Source organism: Solenopsis invicta, chromosome 5 (assembly GCF_016802725.1).
Source record: "Solenopsis invicta isolate M01_SB chromosome 5, UNIL_Sinv_3.0, whole genome shotgun sequence".
Lineage (NCBI taxonomy): Eukaryota > Metazoa > Arthropoda > Insecta > Hymenoptera > Formicidae > Solenopsis > Solenopsis invicta.
Window position 1 is genome coordinate 14,133,600 of NC_052668.1, and position 27,976 is coordinate 14,161,575.

Genomic DNA, 27,976 nt, shown 5'->3' on the forward strand with positions numbered 1-27,976 from the left:
CAATTTTTAATTAGTTTTTCGTTCATGTAATTTTTAACGCAATTTGAATAGTCATATTGTGTATTTTGTAACACGACTATAACAACACAATATTAGTACACGAAAAGATAATTTTGCTGAAATTCAAATCTGAAAATAATTATGTTAAACAAAAAAAATTTATATTGAACATTTAAGCTAGTTGCTAGAATATCTAAATGTTTTGCAGCAAGTATCATCATGTTTGACATGTTAATAATGAAATTAATAATCCAACATATAATTATTTTCTTATCTGTATCTACCTAAATTTTTTGATGTTACAGTAAAATTATTTTTTTCCTCGATTTTTATTGACGCAGTATTAGCTTATTATGTACTCAATGTAATTACTGTACTAATAAATATTGCACCAATAAATTGCGCTATAAGAAGGTATAGACTGACTCTATAATATTTTTAATTGAATACGAATTTGTTGTTTAAATTTAGCTATAATGTCATGATTTTTAGGAAAACGATAATTTTAAGGTTTATTATTTTTTATCTCTTTCACGTTTTCAGTTTAATTTTCTCAAAAATGTGACGTAATGAATCAATTTCACTTTCATTTCCAACAATAAAAAATTTGTACGAATTATCTGATCAGACATTCATGATATAAAATCTATGTTGGGCAGTTTATTAAACATTATCATGTCTCTTGAAAAATAAATTAATTAGAAATATCAAGAAATAAAATAAAATAATTTTATCAATATATCATTTATATAATAATGATATTATGGAAATATGCGCATAGGTAAGTATGATGCTTTATTAAAGCAATAAATTTATATTTCAGCAACTGTAACACAAATCAAATAAAAGAATTATAGGAATATTTTGGTACATAATTGTGCTATGTATAATAATATGTTTTGAGATAATATATTCGTTAAAACAATATACATTATTATGAATATAGTAATCTCAACAAATTAATATAACGTTTAATAAAAAGGAAATAAATCTTGCAATTAGTAAATTTTAATAAATACTGTTATAAGAAATAGACAATAAATAATTTTACGTATTCTAATAGTTTATTGGGTACCATAATTTGCTTTTACGTTACCTATCTCTTGTTTGGTACATCTAATATATAGCGACTGTAAACCGATATTGGGTGGATTTCGATAAATCTCTCAAATACGCCCATCCGGAGATGCAGACGCCCACAATGCCGATCTCACGGATCAGTCTGTCACGACCTGTCTTTTAGGTAAAAGTTCCGAGAGAATCCGACAAGGCATAACAGAATAATATTTGGTTTACTAAGTTTCAAACTGTTGTTGGCATGGCTCTTGCATCGTTGTGGTACCTGTTATTGTATCTCAGTTTATGCACGGCATGGATGGATGAGAGGTATGTTTGTTAATAAAAATATATAATATACGAATACAATATCGCGATTGCATTTATATAATATTAATTAACGTTAATCAAAACATTGAATTGTTCACAATATTGATTAAAAGAAAACCGTTATTGTTATATAAGTTTTTGGTACGAATGATGAAAATGTATTATGCCTTGAGAATAAATGTGTCAACAGAACGCGCGATAAAAAGTATAGTATTCAAAATATGATTAAATAAAAAAACCTGATAGTATATTTCTTTAATATTAAATTTTATTATTAAACTTACAGTTAGATAGGTTTATATATAAATAATTTATATAAAATTCAGACCAGTTCTGGAGTCTCGGGACGGACATCTATTAATCTCCAGCGCGAAGGACAGAAACATTACGCTGAAGATAATAGGGAGCGGTTATATAAACGTTAATGAAATCAATCTGCTTCACGTAGCCTCGGCGGTAATGAATAAATGTCTGTATGTCCAACATAATTGAGACATAATTAGATGCATAGATTTCGATACATTTCAGGCGCAAAATGCAACGCGGGTCATCGACAGGTGGCGGATGGGATATTTGGCTGAGATGGAGACCTCTCTTCAACAACTAACGACTATAGTGACAGGCACTACAGGCTTACAGAGAAGAGTCTCTTTACTCGAGAGAAATATCGACATGAACAATACAATTCGCCCAGGAAACAGATCACGTATACCGGTAAGAATGCGCAATATTGAATCAACAGCTTGCAATGACACATTTTTCTATACCTTTGTACCAAATTATATCAGTGCGTCAATAAAAAAATAGTTGAAGAATTATTTCATGGAGAAGAAAGGAAAAATAAAATTATGTAATAATAAATGCAAATGGTTTTAATAATTTTTATAATGTTAAGACACTATTTATCTTTTACCAATTTTTAATTCAGGAAGTTTAGTCTAGTGACGAGAGAGAGAGAGAGAGGGAGAGAAAAGTTAAATAAAATGCGCGCGTGTTCCGTCAGAATATAAAGAGAATTAAATATGGAATTAAAAAATGAATTAAATATAAAATTAAATATGTCAAGCTGTTCAAATAATATCTTTTCAGGTTGTATTACCGAATATAGCCAGAAGCAATATTCGTCGTATCAATTTCCGAGTATGTATAATTCACGAATTGATTTGTAATAATAAACAAATAATGACCTGTGCGATAAAATTAAAAATGTGTAAATAAATTTTTTAAGCTTAAGCTATTGGAGGACTCACTTAGAAATGTAGAAAGATTGCTCCGAGAGAACGAGTGCCAAAGTAACCCATGTCAAAATGGCGGTACCTGTGAGGATCTCTATGACGGCTATCAATGTCATTGTCCATCAAATTGGGAGGTATGCGAGTATACTTTTTGACAGGAATGGAATTTCGTGAGAACAATTTCAACGATTTTAGGGGCCTAATTGTATGACGGATGTCAACGAGTGCGCGAGGTTCCTTGGTACGGATCTTGGATGTCAAAACAGAGCAACTTGTCGTAATTTGCCTGGATCTTATCGGTAAGCAGGATTAATAATTAAAGAAGACTATAGCTAAAAGTTCTAGAAGTAAGTTATTCCGACGGTTATATCTTCCAAATAAAAAGTGATAGCGTTGTGCTTTCAATTATTTTCAAAAATTATAAAGCACAACTCTATCTCTTCTCATTTTAAAGATATAACCGTCGGAATAACTTATCTCATGTAACTTTTAACCCCCGATTACATCTTTCTTTTTTTAAAGAATTAAAAAATACATGGAATATTTTTCAATTAAATTTGTATATAAAAATCTAAAAAAATATTTGTCACCGAAACAATTTTAATAATTTCAAGTTATATTTTAAAATTCGTATTTAAAAATTTTAATCTTTTAAATAATTCCATTGAATTTTGTAAGTAGTCTTTATGGTGCGATTTCTTGGGAGTATACTGCGGAAAATATATCTGTATATAATATCGGTTTGGATATTAGATGCGACTGCTTGGCGGGATGGTTTGGTCTCCATTGTACGCAGAAAACATCGATTTGCAATACAGAGAATTCCGAAGCGCTCTGCGGCGAGCACGGTGTATGCGTCGCCAAAAGTAGTTCTTCATTTGGATATACGTGCATTTGCGATCAAGTACGTCTTTCTTTATTTTACATCTTCAACGCCAGCTTTAAATCCACATCAAATTATGCCAAATAAAATTTACATAAACTTGCACCGCTCTTTGTAGCAAATTCTTATATTATGTTGATCTTTTTCTTTATTATTCTTAGGGATGGGAAAGTGACGGCACAAGTCCAGCTTGTACTAAAGATGTAGACGAATGTGCAGCGTCTCATCCACCATGCTCCGTAAATCCACCGGTACCATGTCTCAATACTCGCGGCTCATTCACTTGCGGTGCCTGTCCGCACGGCTATAGTGGAAACGGCTATTATTGTACCGACATTGACGAGTGCCTCATTAACAACGGCGGTTGCAGTGCCTCGCCTTATGTACAATGTATAAACACAATGGTAAATATATTATTATAATACGTATCATAAAGTAAAATTATAAAATATGTTGTGGTCTTAATAATGTCTCGTCTATTATCTCTGCGCCATTAAAGGCAAGTGTGTCTTTTAACTTTATTTTAAAGATGAATATATACAGAAAGAAGAACTATATTACTGAGAGAAACACCTTAATCTTGAATTAGAAATCTGAAAGTAATTTTGTTAGACCATCAGAATAATTTTATAAACTGCTCAATCTCTAATACTAGAATGTCAAAACTTTTTACAGCTTTCTTCGCCATGCTTGAGTGTCCTACGTAATTCCTTTGATAAATTTTTAGATACAATTCAGTATCTAAATTTTCAGTAAATCGTTCTTTTGTATAGAACAGACAAGTATAGAACAGACAAGGATAAAGTAACGAGAGCAAAGCATTACAATTGCTTGCAAGTAATTCATTTAATTGCAATGGACTTAATTACAGGGTTCTAGAACATGCGGTGCTTGTCCTCCGGGGTACCGTGGCGACGGCGTGAGTTGCATTTTTGTCGGTGGTTGTGCCATCAACAATGGCGGATGCCATCCATTAGCCACCTGTATCGAAAATCCATCGCTTTCAAGTTCTTACGTGCTATGCAGTTGCCCACCGAATTACGTTGGTAATGGAATGGGACCAAACGGCTGCCAATTAACTGATGTATCACTTAATACGGCGTGTTCTAGCAACCCCTGCGTTCATGGCACATGCGTGCCAAACGGTGCACATGGTTTCACCTGCACGTGCAATCCGGGATACTCGGGTATGTATTAGGGATGAAAGTGAGAGAGGTAAGGGGAAATAGAGATCCGTGAATCGACTCATGTAAATTGCTACGCTCTGCTTCTCATACGTGACGGATAATAAGATGGAATTAATCGTGCCTGATAAATGCGTAATAAAGGTAATATAAGTTATAAAGTTGAAACTCTGAAGTTCAAATTTATGCAAAAAGTAAACTAAAGTTCTGACGAAATCAAAAGACATAGTGTCTCGCCTTAAGTAAACGCGAGATTGCGCGCGAGACCGCTTCGCGTATCTTCACGAGAGCCGGCGAGCAATCGAGATTTCTGATCTCAAAAAATAATTATATTATAACGTCCCGTGAATATTAAATGAGTAACACAAATATTAATATGTTAATGTGTAATTCGATTTTCTACTCAGGAATAATTCTGTTTTAAATTAAGTAGTACATCCAGAAGATTTCTGGCGCTGCTAGAACTCCAAATATAATAACGTAGTAATGTTCATACATTAATTAAATTTATCACTATTTGTAATTTTTTCCTTATTCGGTTTGGCAACGCCAAGTTTTTTAAATTAAATCTTTTTTATTTTAATTAAATTTTTTTAACTAGTGCTTTATCTCTTTAATTTTTTTAAAATTATATTTTATATTTTATTAAAATATACTACTTGGATTGAAATAGTAGGACTTTGAAACGGGAATGTAAACAAAGTCTTTATTAATTTTTAGGATCTACATGCCACATACCGACCAATCCGTGCTCGCCAAATCCTTGTCGAAATAGTGGCATTTGCACCGTTTTAAGCGGACAGGCAACGTGTCAATGTACACCTAGCTTCACAGGAACCAGGTGCGAAACGTCACGGCAAACGTGCGGCGGTGTGTTACGGAATCCCATGGGAACACTTCAGTTCCCCATGGGCGGCAGTACTTACCAGCACGGATTGAGTTGCGCCTGGGTGTTAATCACGGAACGCTCCAAGGTTCTGAACGTTACCTTTACGGCTTTTAATCTTGAGCAGTCGACAGAGTGCAAGTTTGACTTCCTACAGGTGCGATTTTTGTTGTATATTAAAAATGACAATTAAAAAAAAATGTTTGCCGTCTTTTTGTTAAAATTACTGTATTCGTAGTAAAAGTATAAGTCTTTTCATAAGTTCCTTTGAAAATTTGTCTGGATTAAATAAAAGGATTCTTAAAGTTTTTTGCTCTAAGAACCTATATATTTTTTTTTTATGTGAATGAGATTGTAACATTTTCTAATCTTTTATGCCGTGTAAATTTCTATGTTCTTAAATCGTGGAGTATAAAGAATTAAGATATAGGAGAATGATGATGAAAAAATGTATAACACGCATACACATTTTTAGATTCACGATGGTAGAAATGCTGGCAGTCAAATGATCAATAGATTCTGCGGTAACACGTTGCCTAACGGAAACGGAACAATTATCTCGTCCCATAACACCCTTTATTTGTGGTTCCATTCGGACAACAGTGTATCTCACGACGGATTCACCCTTCGTTGGAATAGCATTAATCCTATTTGTGGAGGAGTTTTAGAAGATAATTACGGTACAATCATATCTCCCGGTTCGCCTGGAAGATATCCTCCAAACAGAGACTGCTTCTGGAGAATCAGTGTCGCTACCTCGAAAAGGATTCAATTCCATTTTGGTCAGCTGATGCTCGAGGAAAATTGTCAGAAAGACTACTTGGAAGTAAATATTTCATATATAATCAATTAATTTATATATGATACCTTGAATTAATTAATAAATTTTATACCTTAATATTATACTTAAATAATATAGATTTTTTTGTATTATTGAAAAATGTTCCAAGTCAGTGTGATTACATTTGCTTTAGTATACGTTTTCAAATTCAATTTTATATCTGGTATTATATAGATTACCGGTACAGAAGAAGAACGTCTAGGACTTTTTTGCAATCACACTCGTCCACCGCCTCTAATTACACCGAATTCTGAAGTTACTGTTCATTTTCATTCCGATAATACTAATCAAGATGCTGGCTTTCAAATCCATTACTCGACGATTGAAGGTATTTACTAATACAACTAATCTATAAAATTTATAAATACATCAGAGAATCGTATTATTGAATTAAATAATGCGATTTAGTAATTTTACATGTGTACATATAATCTTGAATATTTGGTACAAATAATTTACAATATTCAATACAATAGGTGTACCTGGTTGCTCTGGAATTTATACCAGTGCCACTGGAATGATCAGTTCACCAGGTCACTCAACGTCGTATCAACCAAACATGGAATGTGAATGGAAGATACAATTGCCGCCAAACGAACGGATCCGAGCATCATGGCTAAAATTTGATCTCGAAACTTCCAACAATTGTCAGTTTGACTTTGTCGAGGTGATCTTTCAGTCTTCTTATTTTTTTTAATGTTTAAAAAAAATATGTTTGGGAAAAAAAAATTAAAATTTTTGTACTCTTCAAGATTTACGATGGACCCGATACGCTTTCTCCATTACTTGGTAGATACTGTGGCTCGGATATGCCGCCAGCGATCAAGTCAAGTTCGAATAATTTACTTGTCGTTTTCAAATCCGATTGGTCTTTTGAAGCGGAAGGTTTTACATTGTCGTATGAAACTTTATGCGGCGGCGATTTCGTTGAGAATACCGGAATCATTAAGTCGCCCTTTTATCCGGAACCTTATCATCATTCAAGAACGTGTATTTACGACATCATACAACCGCTCGGCAAAGGAATCATATTAACTATAGAAGATTTGAACATCGAAGGCAGAGATGATTACTGCTTCTACGATTACGTTCAGATTTTTGACGGTGATAATGAAAATGCTACGCAACTCGCCAAATTATGCGGTGAACACATTCCAGACATTCCTTATTATTCCACGCATAATTGGATGCATATAAAGTTTACTACCGATAGCAGTGTCAATGGTCGAGGTTTCAAAGCGAATTACACCACTATCGATCGCAGTAAGTAAGATCTCTGTTACGGCTTACTATAAATCTAAAATTTGATATAAATAGTTTTGAAGGTGAATAGATTCAATCTGCAAGATCATTTAAAGTTTTGCGCAAAAAATAGAGCTTTGAGAATAACAAAAGAAATATTTATACTATCTTTCTTCTTAGGGTGTGGCGGATTACTGAAGGATCCAAACCGCATAATTCAACCACCCATTGAAAATGGAGCTTACGTTGATAATGAGGAATGCATCTGGACTATTGTAGCGCCACCAGGATATGTAATACATCTCACCTGGTTATCATTTAGCTTAGAACGAAGTCCGAGTCACCTTGGTCACCTTGGTGATTGTCTCCTTGATTACGTCGAAATTTATGAAAACTACAGCTCGTCTAATCAGAGCGCAATAGCCAAGTATGATCTCATTACTAATGTTTTTTATTTTTTGACAATTTAAATAAGATAATTAATGTTGAAGCATTCAAATTAAGAGCCATCAATTTTACTGTAATGTACTGCAATTGTTTACAACTTACCCAGCAAACGGAAATGAATCGAAATGGATAGAAATAAATTCATTTCGATATTTTTGAATTTGCGCTCCAGATTTTTGAATCTATTTGAATACAAAAATAATATAATGAAGACATGAATTCAAAATAATGAATAGCTTATTTCAAATTTCAATCATTTAAATCCAAAAATTATATAATGGTGATATGAATCCATCCGAATTCAAAATGATGAATAGCGCATTTCGTATTTCAATCCATTCAAGTGTATTTACATCCAAAAATATTCCGGAACTCTAAAGTGCGAACTCGAATAAATTAAAATGAATTACAGTTTTCAATGTATTTAAATTTATTTTTGTTTGCCGGGTAACTTCTTTTCTTTTAACAGCTCTTTTATATTATGCATTTATATGATTATATATTTTAGATACTGTGGCACAAATAAACCACCCGATTTAACGACTCAGGACCGTCTACTTACTATGATCTTCCACACTGATTCATCTGTTACAAGTGATGGATTCACTGCCACATATTCTTTCTTGGACATGTCGAAGGTCTGCGGCGGTCATTATTCAAAGTCAAACGGCATTATTAGATCGCCAAATTACCCTAATCCTTATCCGAACAACAAGGAGTGCGTTTGGATTATCGAAGCACGAAACAGATATAGAATTATACTCACGGTCGATCACTTCAAATTAGAAAAACATGCAGATTGCGCATTTGATTACTTAGAAATTAGGTAATGATCGTGAAATAAATTTTATTACTTTTTCTCAAATTATTATTTTTACATTTTTTGTATTTCAGGAATGGTGGATATGAATCTTCGCCGTTACTTGGCAAATTCTGTGGCACAGATATACCTACCGAAATACCGAGTCAATCCAATCAAATGTATATTAAATTCGTTTCGGATTTCTCGAGAACAATGGAAGGTTTCGAAATACGATGGGATAGTACGACGCAAGGTAAAACATTCAGAAAGTGTAATGACGTTTTGTCATTGTGCCTTCAATTTATATTTACATATATATATATATATATATATATGTATATATTTGACTTCAGGATGTGGCAGTACATTGTCTGGAGTAACTGGGAGTATTATATCTCCAAATTATCCTGAACCTTATTCAACGAATGCGGATTGCTATTGGAAGATCGCTGTGGCAGCAAGTAGTTTAGTGCAACTCGACATAATGGATCTTGAGCTTGAGCAATACGATCGAAATAATATTTGCCGATATGACTTTATCGAAATATATGATGGCATCAGTCCTCGTACAAATGCAAGACGTTATTGCGGCAGCCCGTATCCGAAGTTTATACAATCTAAATCCAATGAAATGACTATTCGTTTCCACAGCGACTTCAGTAATTCCGGCCGCGGTTTCCATTTGAAATACGAAACACGTAAGTAGATATACTGTTAATTTAAAATAATGTTTAACTTTAATTTATTGATGTCAGTTATTTTAGAAATTTTAGAAAATATGTTATACGTACGTCAGTAGAGATTTTTACATTATATTTTTAAAGATAATCATCTTCTTTATAATAAATGTTATATGTTATTTTTTCATTAAAACTTAAACTGTTTTAAGTTACTGTTGTATTCCTTTTACAAAAATTTTATAATCAGTTTATTACTTTCTCATTTTAATCACTTATTTTAGAAGTATTTTACTGTAAAATTTTTATTTTTATTATTATTTATAAGTATTGTTTGGATGCAGAATGTCACAGAGCGAGCAAATTACACGGTTATTACGGTGTGATAGAATCACCAAATTTCCCCAATAAATATGAGGACTCGGCAAACTGTAGTTGGATTATTGAGGCTCCGATTGGTAACACAATTAATTTAACTTTCTCGCACTTTGATCTCGAAAGAGGCCAAGATCCAAAGTGCGTATATGATTATGTCAATATTATGGAAGGCGACAATGACACTCCCAATAATAATTTGGGTCAATTTTGTGGGACTATCGATCTCCCAATGAAAATTAATTCAATGCAACATCAAGTGTTTGTAACGTTTATTACGGACTCTTTTATTGCCTTCAATGGTTTCCGGCTCGAATGGACGGTGCATGGATGTGGCGGATATTTGAATAAACCAGTTGGTAGTTTCACGTCGCCTGGATATCCGTCAGCTTATCCAATGAATGTTGACTGCGAATGGCTGATCGAAGTGGATCACACGCACAGCGTTGAACTGACACTTCACGATGTGAGTACATCTAAAAAAGTAACAAATGTCGCACAGAGGTTAATATAAAAGAAGTGTTAATACGAATCTGCACTATTGTAAATAAAAAATTGGAACTTTTGTTTTTCAGGTTAATACTGAGAAACGCAAAGGCTGTTCCTCCGATAATGTTCAAGTCTTTGAGGGTGAAAACGCAGATGCTCCAAGTATGGTCAAGCTTTGTTATACGGAGAAACCAGTGACATATACTAGTTCCGGAAACAAAATGTTCATCAAATTTCACTCGGACTCAGTGTACGCTAATCGAGGATTTAACGCCAGTTATAAAAGCGTTCCTATTCAATGTGGTGGTAAATTTACAACAGTCTCGGGCATTATTCACTCAACTGATTATCCTCAGAATTATCCCCACCTTCAGAATTGTGAATGGTTGCTAGAAGTTGATAGTAATCATCTCGTGAATCTTACATTCTTGGACTTTGATATTGAGATCAGTGCAAATTGCTCTGATGATTATGTTCAGGTACGTTACAACTTTTAAAATAAATCGCTCTTAAAAGTACGATTTCAAGTATTTTGTTTAATTTTAATAACGCGTATTACCAATCTTATTTTCGTATTTTCATAGATCTTTGATGGCCCAACAAGAGATGACACGTTATTGGGAAGACATTGTAGCAATCAGCTACCACCGACCTATATTTCAAGTAGCAATCAAATGTTAGTAGTTATGAGGAGCGATAGCATTGTTACAGCCAAAGGTTTCAAAGCTCAATACACTCGAGCCTGCGGTGCTCGTATAATTGTGAAAGATCACGGTTTTCTTACACCCTCGACCGGCCGTACCGATATGCATGACGACACTAATTGTACATGGACATTGATAGCTGAAAATCCAGGTTAATCTAACTCTGTTTTAATTAATAATCATCTGCGGATGATAACATTTGTGTAAATTTTTAACAAATGCTCTGATTTTATATTTTAATTTTTATTGCAGCCGATCATATAACTATCACTTTCACCCATATGGATATTGATCTACATGAGCCAGAGGAATTACCCCCGTCATCAAATCCTTGTTTTTACGTCTCCCTCCAGGTATTCGAGGGGGAGAGCATAGATGGACCACGTTTAGGAAAATGGTGCAATTACGTTGCTCCTCCGCCAACCACGAGTACCGGAAATTCGCTCACGCTACAATTAACAGTAAAAAACGAGTTCATAGGTCACTTCGTCGCTGTATACTCTGTCTTGAATAACGGTACACTGGATTAAAATAATTAAAAGGTACACAAATATATTAAACGCTTTTAACTTCACTTCTATCTTTCAGCTTGCGGCGGAAACTATACATCCGAACAAGGAATAATTACTTCGCCTACTTATCCAAACAGCTATCCCTTAAACGCAGAATGCATTTGGATTTTGAATACATCCCCTGGTAACAAGATTACTCTGACGTTTTCCGAGTTTGATATCGAGTCGAGCGAAAACTGCGATCTAGACTATCTGGAGATACGAGAGAATAGTGAAATGGGAAAGCTCATTAGCGTTTCTTGCGGCAAAGATGCCGCAGATATTACATCCTCGAACAAATTGTGGATCAAGTTTAAAAGCGATGGTTCAGGTACTGCCAAGGGTTTTCAGGCTGAATATAATCTCATTGGAGGAAACGAACTTGAAGGATCATTAGGACGCATTACCTCGCCGTTATATCCAATGCCGTATAGGCGAACTGCTGCATTCTCGTGGCGTATCACTGTTGACATGGATTCGGTTATACATATTAAATTCACAGATTTACGGATAGAAAACGAACGCCAATATTGTCTTAATAATATTAAAGTAAGTATTTTCGGAGATGTGACAATATGATCATGTAACAAACATGTTTTAAAGAATAACTATAATATATAATATAATATATAAAATATTTTTAATACATAAAAATATAATGTGTATTTAAAACATTTTAGCAATAAATGTACAATTAAATATAATATAATTAAATATTGGTCTAATATCAGTCTATGCAATTAACAAAATTACGCGACATTCATTTATTAATAATATTATTAGCAATTTTAAATTTATTTTTAATTAGATATATGACGGATATAATAACGAAGCACCGGAACTACTAGAAGTATGTGGCTACACTTTGCCAGATCCTGTAGACTCATCCAGCAATGTGGCTTACATCACGATGTCGACCGAAGTTGGCAGACAGGGAAGTTGGTTTGATCTCACCTGGCTTCAATTACCAAGAAATATTTCCGATCCACTTAATAAAGAAATCAAATGTAAGTTTTTACTATATTGTATATTTATCTAATTTTATTATTTTACATTATAGTAAATAAGTACATTTAAATAACGGATTTTTTAAATAATTAATTTTACGCTAATATTCTAAGTAATCTAAAGAGATTACTTCAATGTCATACCAATGTATTCTTTTTCGAAATTTAAACTATTTTTTTGTAACATTAATGTGTGACGACATATCTGAAATTTTTCATCTTTGTTTTTTATTTTTTTATGCCTACAGTGTCGGAGTGTAACAAAGAAATAGCTTTAATGGGCGAGCGCAACAATACCTATTCCTTTAGTTCTCCTGGTTGGCCAACCGGCTATGCTCACAATTTGCATTGCAATTGGGTCTTCACATCGCCACCTGGAACACATTTAGTATTGAGAATAATAACTATGGATATTGAAGAATCCAGTAATTGTGTAGCGGATTCGGTTTCTGTTTATTCGGGAAATGCATTGACGTCGACAGCCGATGCTCATTTAGAAAATAAATTATGCTTGGCGAACTCTAGTATGACTTCAACCAAAGCGACCAATGTGATGACGGTGAAATTCGAAACGGATTGGTTCGTCAATAAAACTGGCTTCAGCGCATACGTATATCGAGGTTGTAGATATTTTATTTTACCTAAACAGAAAAAACGGTTTTGATAAAGTACCATAATTAAAAATTTAGCTAAATATTTGAAAATAATTTTGTAAGATCCAAATAATTATGTAGGATACTCAAGTTGGTAGTTAAAATTTTTTGCACCATTGCTAATCATGCTTGAACATCTTTCGTATTTATTTTCCATATTCAACATCCAATTATATTTATTTCATGATCCTTCATGTTTACATGGAAAGAAAGATTTTGCTGAAGTATTTAAAAATTTAGCTGGATACAGAAATCTAAACGTAACTTTGTTAGGCTATCAAAATAATTATGTTGGACAACTCAAACTTGATGGAATGTCAAAACTTTTTGCAGTATTGTTCATTATACTTGAACATTCATCATAATTATTTTGATGGTTTAACAAAATTATTTTCAAATCTGTATTCAACTAAATTTTTAGATACTTCAGCGAAATCGTTCTTTCCGTATGGCCCACTAAAATTATTTTCAGATTTGTATGTAATTAAATTTTTAGATACTTCAGCAAAACCGTTCTTTCCGTGCAATGATGTAATTAAATTTTAATTTAAAAAATATCTATAAATGTTCTTATTAATACTTATAGATTGTGGAGGTCAGTTAACCGAACCCAACGGCGTAATTGAATACGACAATTCTACTTATGTATTAGCGATGCGTACATGGAATTTCAATTGTGAATGGACCGTGACAGTGAAACCTGGCAGAACTATCAAAGTTCAGATTACCGATATGTCAATACAAGAAATGCCTGATCATGTATGCGGTGATAATTACTTGCTGGTTAGTAACGTTAGTTACTACGTTAGTAACGTTATGTCGTTAGACTTCAGAGATCAATAAAGACTTATAAAAAATAAAACAATAAAAAAATAGGAGAGAAGAAAAAAGAAAATTTAATATTTAAGAAAATAATTAATATATAATTTTAGTTCAAAAATGGAGACGAAGCACACTCGCCTCTATTAGGCGCCGGAAAGTATTGCGGTGAAGTATTACCAGCGGAATTAGAAACCACCGGAAATCGTTTATATATTAAAGCTGCTGGTAGTGGCTTTGGTTTTCACTTTAAGCTTACTTACAGGTAATCTTAAATAATGCAATTTTAAAAGTGACAAATAATATATTTAATTTCGTAACGTACACATATTATACATATTTTTCTAATTTAATGAAATATTATTTTACTTTAAAAATATTTATTTTAAAGTAATAGAGAGAGATATTTTGACCGTTGCTGTATCAACACAAATTGAACAAGAATGTCTACTACGGTCGTAGCTGGGTTTTTGTGCTTGTATTATCTATGTGATTTTATATACTTTTCTCAAGTTCAATGAACTACGCGCCGAATTAATTTTCAGTCATAACACAATTCTAAATTGAACGAGATTAAGTAATATCACGTATTATTAAATATTAACCCTTTTTTCCCCTATATTTATTTTAATTTTTATTTAATCTCATATGATTTCATATTTTAGAGAAGTAAGAATGAGCTGTGGCGGAGAGTTTATTTTGACAGGCGGCCAGAAAAAATGGGAAATATCATCGCCTAATTATCCAAACATCCCTCCAACTTATGCTGAATGCATTTGGAAAGCTACTGCTCCAGCTGGTGAAAGGCTCACTATCCATTTTGTGGAAAGATTCGATTTGAGTTTAACTGAAGAGTGAGATATGATTAGAAAGAAACTTTTTTTTTCTAGAAAATATTTTACTTATTTTAATTTATTAAAAATAATATTTCTATTGGAACAATATCCTTTTAGTTGCGAAGGAGAATACGTTGAAATAAGAGATGGTGGAACCGATGGTTCGAAACTTATGGGAAGATTTTGTAAAGACGTAGCACCCAGTAGTATGAGTACTAGTGGCAACATGATGTATGTCCATTTCTATACGGATGTGCCAGAACCTAAGAATGGTTTCAAAGCTGTAATTACTTCAGGAGGTGAGCATTAAATGTATTTTGTGAATTTTATTTTAACGTTAGGACAGTTACAAATGATTCTCTTTTAAGTTAAATAAACAATAGAGATGTTTACTGCTTAATAATATTAAGAGTAAAAAGAAAGATGATAAAATATAACCATTAATGTTTATATAGAGGTTTGTGGTGGAATTTTACGTGCTACCAGTGGTGTCATTGAATCTCCGAATTATCCGCATCCATATCCTATAAATCAGAACTGTTCGTGGATGATAGTAGCGCCGTCAGATCACACTTTGAAATTACAATTTCGCGATTTAAAGCTTCCTGGCTATTATAATTGCCCTTTGACTGATCACGTTAGAATTGGAGAAAAAATCGTAGAAAGTGACAATAGTGAGTAACGATTGGTAACAGTCAATTATAAAAGTTTAGATCAAAGTTTTTCTATTATTTTAACATAGTAAACAATGGTTAAAAATATTTTTTAACAGATTCAGAAATTCGTACAATTGGCACATATTGCGGTCTTGAACAACCGGATATAATTGAGTCATCGACAAACGAAGTGTATGTATACTTTAACAGTGACGGCAGAGAACTTGTGAGTTACAAAGGCTTCAGTCTAAATTTCACCTCTAGCCAAGAAAGTTAGTACAATATATTTAATATATCCAGTAGAATTATATTTAAATATATCTTATTTTGCATAGTTTTCTTATTTTACGTATTTTACTTGTGCAATTATAGATCTTATACTAGAGATATTTTATTATCATTTATTATCTTCTTGCAGCATGCGGAGGTGCATTAACCTCATTTAATGGAATAATTAAATCACCCGGATATCCTAATCCACGTAAAAGAACAAGGTAAATTTTTTTAGAAAACAAAATCTTCTATAGTCAAGCAATTAGTGAAATATATTATTTGTTAAATGTATGTATATGCTAAAACAAGACCGTAATATATTTAATATAAACTTATTAAATTATTTTGATGATTAACAGAATTATATATACAATTAATTAATTAAACAAATGTGATATTTTAATACATACATCTTTTGTATTTAGACTCGTATTTAGAGCATACTTGTAAAGATGTTAGCTTTTTTTATTGATCTATCCCTATTTCTATCTATCCTTACGTTTAATAATAAAAGTAGAACAACGCAAATTAAAGTGTGATAACATATTTATAAGTGCATTCTAAATACGGGCCTTAAAATTCGAATGCTTTTTGCACAATTTTCATTTAAACATTGATATACCGTAGACATTGCGATTGGAAAATTACGTTACCGATTGGTTTTCAAGTTGTGGTGGACATTTTGGACATAGACATTGTTAGCCAACCTGGAATGGGAGGGTATGCACTTACGGTGCGTAATATAACATTAATGTGAATAGAAAGTATTATTTTAGCGAAATAACACACGCTTTTCTTTGCAGTTCTTTAACGATTTCCGCTATAGATCAAAGATCAAAATCTTAGGACAAGGCGCTAGTATAGAGGAGATAAGAAGTTCCAGTAATACTATGAATATCGGCTATTGGTCCTCCGCCGGACATCGAGGTTTCAAACTTCGATACACTGCTACGGCTCCTGCCCGTAAGTTTCAAATGTTATCATCGACAATAATCTATCATATTTGATGATAACGCAATTTAAATATTCTACATAAAATAATTATATTTTCAAAAAAATATATTTAATTCGTATACGACTCAACATAAGTAAAAAAATTTTATCTAATTACTAATTTCAACTTCTTAATTTGTTTACCGTAGCTTGTGGTAGAAATCTAAGAGAAATTGAAGGCAATATAACAGGTCCTACAAAATTGCCTTTTAATCAATCTTCGTATATTTGCCATTGGAAATTGGAACCACCCGAAAATATGGTCGCTTCCACTGACGGTTTAACATTGTCATTAAAAGTCACTGGAATTTTAGGCGGACCTAGCTATCGTGAATTTTCTAATCACATTAGAAGACAATGCATTTATCCTCAATATATTGAACTTCAAGGTAATATAAAAAATACTTTTTTAATTCTTGCTTTACAGAAGTAATAATAATGAGACAATACATAAAAGTCAATTAATGTTATATTATTAATAATGTATCAATAAAATGTTAACGTTAAATATTGCGTAGATATTGGAATGTTATGTGGAAATATAACAGAACCGAGATATTTGAGAAGCCCGAAATTAATCAACGAATTGACGGTAATGTGCTTTCAATATTTCTTTTATCATTTATGTATACACATGAATAATAGTTTCAAGGATTTTTTACCTTGAATGTGAATCAAAATTATTTGCATCTTTAATATTAAGTATGAAGAGGAGTAATTTTAATACTTTTAGATAATAAATGGTACTTATGGAAGACATATGGCGTTTGATTTACAATATAAATGGCAAGCTTGTGGTGGTATTTTACGAGGACCAGGGCCTGACACCATCAAATCCCCAACAAACATTTCTTATCCGATAAACTGCGTTTGGCACATAGATTATCCCGAAGGAGAAACAATCAAACTTTCTTTCACTAAACTTGAACTTGAAAGTAACTGTGACAAGAATTACCTTACTATTAAGTAAGCTATTTTATATTGTTTTTTTAATCATATTTGATTTGATCTACATCTGTCGTTTTAATTTTTAATTAGGAACGGTGGACCGACGGCGCCACAGATGGCAAAGCACTGTCTTCATACAACTCAACTTGACAAATACGATATTCACAGTATATCAAATCAGCTATGGATAGAATATTTTGCATCTGAGGGTACAGGCAGTTTCGAGTTTAATGTGATGATTGTCACTGCTGGCTGCGGTGGATCCTTACAAGGTCGCAATCGCGAAATCGCATCTCCGGGGTAAATTTTCATAAGATGACAGAAGCTATAATAATACAATATAAGAAAAGATTATTTAATAATTCATCCGTAATTTTAGGTATCCCAAGCAATATCCAAATAACGGCGAGTGTGCGTGGGAGATAATAGCTAGCAATGGCTATCATATAGGTTTAACTTTCGTCGACCGGTTCCACCTAGAAACTAGTCCTAATTGTGAAAAAGACTATGTGCAGGTTTGATTCTTACTACAACATATGATGAATATTAAATATTTATTAACATTACTCTAATTCTCTCAGCCGTTTTATTCCATTTGTTATATTCATGCAGTAACATGAAGAAATGTAAATATATAAAGAACATTGTAAATTACAAAAGAATAGTAATAAAAAAACATACTGCACAGGTATTTGATTGGATAACGGAAGAAGGAAATTCTAACAATGAGGAATGGAAGAGTATTGGAAAAGTTTGCGGCAGAAATACACCTACGCCCTTTAATTCGACATCGAATCGCATGAAAGTGATTTTTCATTCGAATGAGGCAGTACAGTCAGACGGTTTCCGTGCTGTCTGGGGCGAGAATTGCGGTGGTATTTTTCAAGCGACTGAAAAAGTCAATACTATTTTTTCGCCGTCATATCCAAACCTCTATCCACCCAACATTTTCTGTAACTACACTATCGTCGCTCCAAACGATGACATTATCATCGAGTTCACGGAGTTCTCGCTCGAGCGTGGTAAGTGTCAATAGTTACTATTTCTTCAGATCTTTCAAGACATAATATTCTTTGTGCATTACATGTATATAAGGATAATATTCTAATCTAATGCCAAATTTTCAAAGCTACAATAAAGTATTTGCGACGTATAAACTTTATTATGTCTAAAGTAAAGGAAATAAATAAATTACAAAAAGTCAAAAGAAATTAATTTTAGTAGGAGATTGTCGTTTCGACAATGTTACCATTAAGAAGCAAAATATGTATATGATGGATGACTCGGAAACTTTTTGCGGCAACACTAAACCACCGCTTTCGAAATCTATTTCAAAAATAGAGATTCTTTTCATGACTGACAAATACGTGCAGAGTACTGGTTTTCAGTTTAAATACTTCCTCAATAGTAAGTCTTTCACAAGTTTCTATATTGATGACAATTATAACATTTATATTATAAAAATAATGTACAGTTGTTAGAGAATATAATTTGTTTGATTAAAAGAACATTTGTTAGAAAAAAAAAAAAAAAAAAACAATGAGACAATCAGAGAAAAAATGAAGAAATATAATGATATATTATTGTAACTAACAGGATGCGGTGGTATAATCACAAATCCCACCGAGATTAAGCCTTTCATGCACAGAGAAGAATACTTTGAGGGTATGAATTGCACTTGGATCATTAGAGCACCTCAAGACAAGAGTATACTTGTGCGTTTTGAGAAGTTTATTCTAGAATTTAGCATAAAGTGAGTTTTCAACAAATCCATATCAAGCACGTTTCTATCACTTAAAAAATTTTATTAATTTTTACTATTAATTTCTAGTTGTTATTTCGATTACGTCGCCATTTACGAGGGCGATTCTATTGATGATGAAAAACGATCTGCCCTTGTTTGTGGAAACTTGACCGACAATTTACCAACGTTTAAATCCGAGTCTAATTCTATGGTCATTGTTTTTAATGCTGACAATTCGAGGAACTTCGAAGGTTTTTCAGCCAAAGTACAAAATTAGTTATATTAAATATTATTAAATTGAATTGTTTAATCTGTCATTTACAACTGTTATTTAATAGTAATATTTCACAGGGATGAGAAGTAACAAATTAAAAGTAATCGAGTCAAATATAAACACATTCAAGATTTTTTTATATAATAATCATCTACTGCCATCTTTTCAATTAAATTAAAAAATTATAAATATAATAATAATAATAAACAATTTTAGGTATTATTTACGACAAATCCAGCCGGTGGTTGTGGAGGATTAGTTAATTTAACTTCGGTTCAATCTAAATCGTTCAGAACTCAACAGGCGGCGACTTATCAACCATTTGAAGAATGCCATTGGACTGTAGTGACATCACCAGGCAAAAATATAAGATTTACAATTAATAGTATAGATATAAAGAACTCATATAATAATATTACACAACGTGATAAATGTAATGGTGATTATCTCGAGGTAAGTTTGCGCCCACATCTTTCACGTATTTTTAAAAATGATGATAACAATCCAAGCAACACCAAGTCCAAAAATGTGTCATAAGATGTCTTTGTGACGTCTGTAAGACTATTTTTGAAAATGCATCCTAAAGACGTCTTATGATCTGATTTTAAACTTCGTATTATCTGGGAAGTTATATCGTATTCTAATACGTACATAATATTGAAAGAAAAAAAATAGTGTAATAAAACTATGATGTGTTTATGTTAATACAATATGTTATTATAATCATACTACGCTTTATTGTTTTTAGATTCGAGATGGCGGTGGAATTTATAGCGAACTTATTGACCGATTTTGCGGGAATATAGTGCCATCTCCTAGAGTAACTGCATCAAATAAATTGTGGATTAGATTTTATAGTGACGGCACTGTTGAAGGTGCCGGTGTAACAGCTACGTTGGAAACTGTTGATTGTAAGAAATTTTATATTTTTATTATGTTAATGACATAATAATTATTGTAATATCACCTTATTACACAAAATAAATACAATAATACAATTTTTCTTTAAATTTTATATTCATGTCTAACAAACTTACATTTTTTTATTAGAGTATTTGTTAAATATTTTCAACAATTTGAAATGTTACAAAAATAAAATTCTTTGTTTCTTAAACTTCTATTTACTTCTTATTTTATTAGCATTCTTTCTTCTGCACGGTTAAATAACTTTGTTTATGTAATTTTGTAGCAATGTGTGGCTTAAGTACTCGAATAGCAAACGAGACAAATCATGTACTTACTTCACCGGATTATCCAAATACGCATTTAGCTGGAACACAATGTCGTTGGACTTTGGAATTTGAAGATGAATATAGTGATAGGATGCGAATTCGATTTATAGACTTTGATTTGGCAGATTCTGACAAATGTGAAAACGAGTATTTAGAAATTACTGAACAAAACGTAAGTATTGATAATAAACACTCTATGTATTCTACATACTTTATTTATCGTTTTCAAAATATAATTCTACTCTCAATTAAACTATCATTTTTTTTTTAAGATATTAATAAGTGAAGGCTTCGGAACACAGTTTATTTATAGTGGCTTAAGAAACCACCCAATTACCGTCGAGATGGTAAGTTCTCCGCATTAAGAATCTTTGCGTTTTGTTTTATTAGTGATCCACTTGCGTTGTACATCTGAAATATTTAATTTTATTTTTTAGGGTAGTAATTTACCTTACTCCACGTATAGATATTGCGGTAGCGAATTGCCACATGATTACTACAGGTATTTAAACTTGACTCTATAAAATTATTACAAATTTAAAATATCTTTAAAAGTAGAATTATTCCAAACTGAATTTTTCCGCAGCCACAGCAACCGTGTCAAAGTCACATTTAAATCGTTATCCAACGATCACAGAGGCTTTAAACTAGAATACAGTACAGCGAATTGCGATCGAAATTATACGAGCGAGCAGGGTCGAATTTATCATAAGGGATTTAAAAGCTGCTGGATGACGATCACCGTTCCAGCAACTCGTACCATTTCTTTGTACTTCAATCACTTTAGCATGTACGACAGTGAGCAGTGCACGCACAACGCATTGCAAGTACGTCATCTTTCTTTGTGTTTGCTAATATCGCGTTTAAGAGGACACAAAAGTTATTGTTTACAATTTATGTAATTACTTTGGAAAGCCCGAGTGATATAAAATGTGTTTCGATACGCTCATTGTAAGTCGAAACTCCTAAATAGATTTATATGTCTCGCAGATACATGACGGTGATTCAAGTGGACCGCTTATAACGACGCAGTGTGGCTCGACGATACCAAACCCGATTTTCAGTACCGGCAATAAACTCACTTTGCACTCCTGGACCGAGAGCGCCGCTCCTTATCATAGTTATGACATCATTTATACGACCACGGATGCAGGTAGGATGCGTTTATAGCATCGTGTACAAATTTCTCTCCCCCTCCCCTCCCCCTTTGTTGCATCCGATTAATGCACGCTACCAGATGCAGAGAAATTATAACGCGCGGACGATGATTTACGACGTTGCGGCGGCGCCTCGAGATACGCGCCACATGAAACGTTGCGGTTTATTTTCGCGGCGGACCGTACGAAAATCCGATTGCGATCTCGTGGTATCGTTTCAAATACCGCGCGAGTTATTATTATAAACAAAATGTACGCACAGATTGGCCGGCGTCGTTTGGTAAAACATTTCAAAATCCAAATTGTACAGGTCGAGGTTGCGGCGGTCGTATATTCAATTTCGGTGGCAGATTTACGTCACCGTTGTATCCCAATGTATATCGCAACAATACTGTATGTACTTGGGACGTGAGTGTACCGCGAGGCTTCAAGATCATTCTTCAGTTCCTTGTCTTCGACATTGGCACGAAGAAGAACTGCGCCTCCAATCATGTCAAAGTTTACGACGTTGTTCCCAGTGGAGAACTTTTACATAGTACTTATTGCGGCGGGGTAAGTTGTTTCATAAAATAATACGTTTTCAAAAATTATTAATAGATTTTGCAAAAATTTAGAACTGTGCAAATCGTTCGTCTAAAAAATTTGCTTGATGAGAATCTGCTCCGCAAAACCATTCTTTCAAGTTCTTTATTTGAAGATTATACAATCAAATATTTCTTAAATTTTTTCATTCCTGTAAGATATATGATTAACCTCTAGAGGATGGGAAGTACATCAGCTCTCAGCTTTTTCGTAGATCGTTACTATGACATACATATCAAAGCTTTAAATTGAAAATTATATAAGTCCGAAAACCATTCTCTAATAGTTAAACATATTTAAAAAAATATATATTTAAATATGTAATATACAAATGAAAAATACAGAATTAAAAATATTTTTTATATAGGATGATCCAGCAAGACTCGAGACTGATACTAATCGAGTTCTTGTAAGATACACTTCGACAGTGAACAATATTGGATCGGGATGGGTTATTGTATTTATGGCACAATCGAATGGTAAGTAGAGATATTCATTTTTTATACAATAAGATATTTGAATGTTTTTATAAATCGCAAATGTGGAAAAAAAAATTGTAACAATTGCAAAATTGTGTTTTCAGAGCATCCTATCGACCTATTACCGGAACATTACTAAAAAGGCACAAATACAATTATACATTTTATAACGTTTGTCTATAAATTTTGCTTTTAAAAACGTTTTTTCCGCATTCCAAAATTTATAATTGTATAATTTACTATAGATAGATAAAAATAAATAAGTTTGCTAATATAGAGCGCATTATTGAAACCTAATTACATACATATATAAAAATGTATTAACATAAATATATTTGTGATTGTTTTCTACTGTTTAAGATTTTATGATCAATATGTTGAAATATTAGTATTCCGTAGACTCATCATCTATTTCCTCTATGTAATCTTCTTCAGATTCGTCGATTCCATTCGTGTCACATTCATTTACGTTTTCTTCTTCTTCTTCTTTGACAGAAACGGTTGCTTTTGATTTGTTTTTCTTGCTTTTGGTTTTATTTGGTTGCTCTTGTTCGGCTTCCTCTTCTTCTTGAACTACTTCACGCCTCTTTCTATTTTTCTTGTTTTTCTTCGATGTTTCCTGAGATGCCTGTTTATTCTTCTTTGTCTTAGTCACAGTTTCTTCTTGTTCGGAATCTTCAGATGGTACATCGGTTTCGAATACTTCTTCCTCAACTTCCTCGGATTTAGTGTTTTTGGATATCTCTTCATTTTTCTTTTTCTTATCATTTTTGGACTTTTTCTCATTTTTATTAACAACATTCTTAACGTTTTCAGAATTTTCCGATTTACAGCGTTTTGTTTTCTTTTTACTTTGAACATCAGAATCTGAATTTTGATCTATATTCTCTATTTCCTCAATATTTTTTGATTGTTTCTTATTTTTCCCTCCCTTTAAACTTTTCTTTGACTTCTGACGAACTTCGGAATTTTGAGAAACTTCAATTTCTTCGGATTCTTTTAATTGTTCTTTAGCATTTTTGTTTTTCTTATTTTGCGTTTCTGTTTTTGTCTTATCTTTCGAGTACTTTAATTTCTTTTCACTGTTGCTATTCTCTTCTTCATTTATTACTTCAACATTTTCCTCTCGTTTGTTCCGTTTATTTTTAGATTTCTGTTCTGATTTGTAAGAATTTTCCGCTTCTGGATATGTTTCGGAAGAACCTTTGATGTTTTGCTCTGATGAACTACTTTTCCTCTTTTTCTCTTCTTTCACATACTTGTCTTTTTTCTTTGACTGTTTATCCCTAAAAAATAATTTAATTAATGTATTAATCAACATTAAAAAGTTATAGGTTTTAGATTGACAACACATATTAATCAAAGCACATTAGCTGTTTTAAAAATAATGACTTCTTTATTTATCTAAACTGAAATGAATACACTTGTATATTTTGGATGGAGAAAATATTTATTATACAAATTTAAAAAGAAGCAAGAATTTGAAAAAATATTTCCTGATACAAATTATTTTGTTTCAATTACTTACTTTGTACGGTATTCTACATCAATCTTGTTTTCTTTTTTACTGCCATCTTTCGCTTTTACATCTTTGCTTGATTTTTTTGCAGAGGTTTCCGTCACAAGTATTGCAACTAATAAAAGCGCAGTTAACAATATCCATAATCTAAACAGATTAAATTTAATCTTTTTATTTCAATTTTTTATCAGAGATTTCGAAATACAAGAAGTGAAACAGCATTTATCCTATCTATTCTGAATTATTTCTTATAAAAGAGAGAGATAGGGAGAGAGAGAGAGAGAGCGAGAGAGAGAGGGACAAAAATTAAATATTTTTTAGTGAATTTAATTTTATTGGCAATTTGATATACATATAACGACTGATTAAAATTTTTTTACACAAATAAAGAAATTTATTTGTGTAAAAATTTTGAAAATATAAAACTATGCAGAAATTTATTAAAGAGTAAAATAATAACATAAATAAATTATTAACATGTAACAAAAAAATGAATTTTTTCTAATCGCATTAATCAATAAGTACGAGTATGTATATATTAAGAAAATAAATTAAGCATATAATTAAAAGCTTTTCAAAATTAGCGAGTAATTCAGTAGTGCAAAATAATTTACTTAAGCTGTGTTGGATGTAGACGTGTGTGATTTTATTAGTTATAATATTTACATTATTCTCATTACACAGATAAAAAATCCATCGACATAGTGACCTACGTGACAGCTGTATTTAGACAGCTATGTTGAGTCTAAATAGCTGTCTAAGCGAGCGTCTGCTTATCATTTTTAAGTTAAAGATTTTTCTAGATGAGATGGCACCCGATTCGACAAGAATGAAAGTTTCCGTTACCACCTTTGAGGGGATAAAAAGTAAACAAACATAATAGTGGATATTAACACGTAAGGGCTAAGACAACGTACCGTTACTAGATTAATGCACTAAAGATGACTTAATATAGAAGTCGAAATGTTTGCGGTCGTGTATTCTATGTCGATAGGATAAATTTTTTATCTGTGTAATGAGAATAGTATAAGTATTTTATAACTAATAAAATCTCGCACGTACACCCAGCGCGGCTTAAGTATATTATTTTGCTCTGTTGAATCACTCGCTGATTTCGAATCTTAATAAAAGTTTACTTCTAGTTACAATTTTTAAAAAATTTTTCTTGTAATACATAATTTAATTTATAATAGAACTTTTACACTAAATTGAAGTTTTCTATAAAAATCAAACAATTTTTTAAATCTGGGTGGCGTTAAATTATTCTCTGTGAGTAACGTCACATCTTGAATAATTTTGTTTCAACAAGAATTAAAAAACGAGAAATATAAATATAAATAAATATATAAAATTTCTAGCAAGAATCCGAACAAGTTTAGAAGTTTTTTATTTTTTCTTTATGGATTTTTCAAAATAGAAATCTTAAAACCTAAATAGTTTTGTTTGTATATTTATGCTCAAAGAAAAATTATCATATTTATGGAAAAGAATGAATGTTTTTGTAAGAGCAACTTGTAAATTCTTATAAATAAAAAGTGAAAAAAATTGTTTTATATTTTGAATAACATTTCTTTTCTTATCTTACACCATTATTTATATTATAAAAAAGATAAATATATATAAAATAAGGTAAGGAAGAAAAATGCCACACTTGAGCCAAATTTTTAATAACTTTATCATGTTATGGAATTAAGCTTACGAAAAATTAATATAATATCCTTAAGATGTTTATTCATTTAAATAAAATAACTAATGTTTCAATATTCTAGATTTTTGAAAAAAAAAATTATTCTGGTAAAAGTTTCCGTTAGAAAAAATTCTAGCATTTTGAATACGTTATATTTATAAATTCACAAATGTGAATTCTCTATCGTAAATGTGTTTCCTGTCTTTTTCTATCGTATCTAATTAAAAATATTTATCAAAGTAAGTCTTGCAAAAATTGACATATTCCTTAGCGTATATAGGTGAAATGTCATCTTCTATGATAGAAAATGCCACAAATATTCAAATAGTATGACGTAATGGAAAATTACATGTTTTGCTTATCTAGTAGACAATCGAGTTTGAATTATAAAAAAATAAAAAAAAGTGATAAATGGATAAGTAACTTCTTGGAATTCTCTTTTATAACCATTTTATAGCTTTTCAATACTCTAGCGCACATTTATGTGCAATTAGAACAGTTAACCTCTGATTTATGAAGAAACTACAATCAAATTGACTTCTTCTTCAGCTGGCATTTTTCCTCAACTTATCTTATCATAAAATAAATAAGTAATAGATATAAAATTTTCTCAAAAATCTTACAAACAAATCTAGATGTTTTTTTTTATTTTTTTTTTCTTATAAATGGGTACTCAAAATATTAATTAAAGCTAACAATTTTATTCTTGTATTATATGTCCAAAGAAAAATTTTTCCACATTTATACATTGAATGGTTTCAAGATGAGCCAAGTCTTTTGTTTATTGGAAATTTAACTTTTTGAATTTGTTTAGTTTTTATTGTCTGAAACTCTTCACTTTTATATTAGAACTTTGATATTAACAAAAAACAACTTGGCAATTATTTCTTAAGTCTGTATCTCGTTTTCTGTTTTAACAAATATTCTTCTTACCTCATTGTGACAATTATTTCTCTTTGATCGCACTCTGATTTTATTCGCACACGTATCACGGGTCAGTCTGGCGCAACAGTATCTCTGCTCAGAGATTACTTGCCTCTTATATTTCATACGTTGTCATCAAAGATATCTTGATAAACGCAACGAATCGTATACTTTCACGTCAGTGGTTTCACAGATTCGATATCGCAAATGCTATCTAGGCCAAATCTTGTGAAAAGAATGGTAAATTAAACACGCACATCACGCATATTGTACGAGGTTCAAGTGTTGATATAACGCTCTAGTTAAATGCGTACATAATCGCATATGACCTACGGTGCTTTATTATGCGATACTGAAATGATAAGTACTATTTTCTCTTTACGTCTCCACTAAATATTACATATCAAGCAGTTTCCGTAATTAAGTTATAATTCAGTATTTTGAATCGCAAAAATATCTTATTCTGTATCTAATCTAATATCAACAGCAAA

At 31.9% G+C, this 27,976-nt stretch overlaps 2 protein-coding genes across 3 annotated transcripts; one reads left to right on the forward strand and one right to left on the reverse strand.

The window, feature by feature from the left end:
* Positions 1–1,227: 1,227 nt before the first annotated feature.
* Positions 1,228–23,629, forward strand: LOC105202355 (cubilin). 2 transcript variants are annotated; one of them, XM_039449069.1, is made up of 53 exons: positions 1,228–1,386; positions 1,713–1,842; positions 1,915–2,100; positions 2,476–2,526; positions 2,615–2,755; positions 2,817–2,920; positions 3,375–3,525; positions 3,666–3,908; positions 4,376–4,691; positions 5,409–5,731; positions 6,050–6,400; positions 6,590–6,743; positions 6,892–7,082; positions 7,168–7,678; positions 7,838–8,084; positions 8,613–8,930; positions 8,999–9,159; positions 9,260–9,604; positions 9,928–10,424; positions 10,534–10,926; positions 11,032–11,302; positions 11,404–11,667; positions 11,740–12,251; positions 12,511–12,709; positions 12,958–13,329; positions 13,949–14,145; positions 14,295–14,446; positions 14,847–15,035; positions 15,135–15,316; positions 15,473–15,691; positions 15,790–15,945; positions 16,092–16,167; positions 16,574–16,679; positions 16,750–16,909; positions 17,089–17,328; positions 17,458–17,531; positions 17,673–17,905; positions 17,978–18,187; positions 18,267–18,402; positions 18,576–18,909; positions 19,109–19,294; positions 19,484–19,640; positions 19,719–19,896; positions 20,122–20,358; positions 20,654–20,816; positions 21,095–21,309; positions 21,410–21,484; positions 21,575–21,639; positions 21,724–21,964; positions 22,128–22,290; positions 22,605–22,846; positions 23,244–23,355; positions 23,460–23,629. In XM_039449069.1, exons 1-53 carry the CDS (start codon positions 1,319–1,321, stop codon positions 23,492–23,494), a joined length of 11,232 nt encoding a protein of 3,743 aa, XP_039305003.1. In that variant the 5' UTR covers positions 1,228–1,318; the 3' UTR covers positions 23,495–23,629. The 2 variants fall into 2 exon arrangements, with proteins under 2 accessions (XP_039305003.1, XP_039305004.1); XM_039449070.1 differs by having other exon boundaries at positions 19,112–19,294.
* LOC105202345 (ABC transporter F family member 4) lies at positions 22,968–27,837 on the reverse strand. The gene is made up of 3 exons (XM_011170809.3): positions 27,495–27,837; positions 24,884–25,021; positions 22,968–24,641 (listed from the first exon to the last, which is right to left on the reverse strand). The coding sequence occupies exons 1-3, from the start codon at positions 27,497–27,499 to the stop codon at positions 23,741–23,743; spliced, it is 1,044 nt and encodes a 347-aa protein (XP_011169111.2). The 5' UTR covers positions 27,500–27,837; the 3' UTR covers positions 22,968–23,740.
* Between the last annotated feature and the right edge of the window lie 139 nt (positions 27,838–27,976).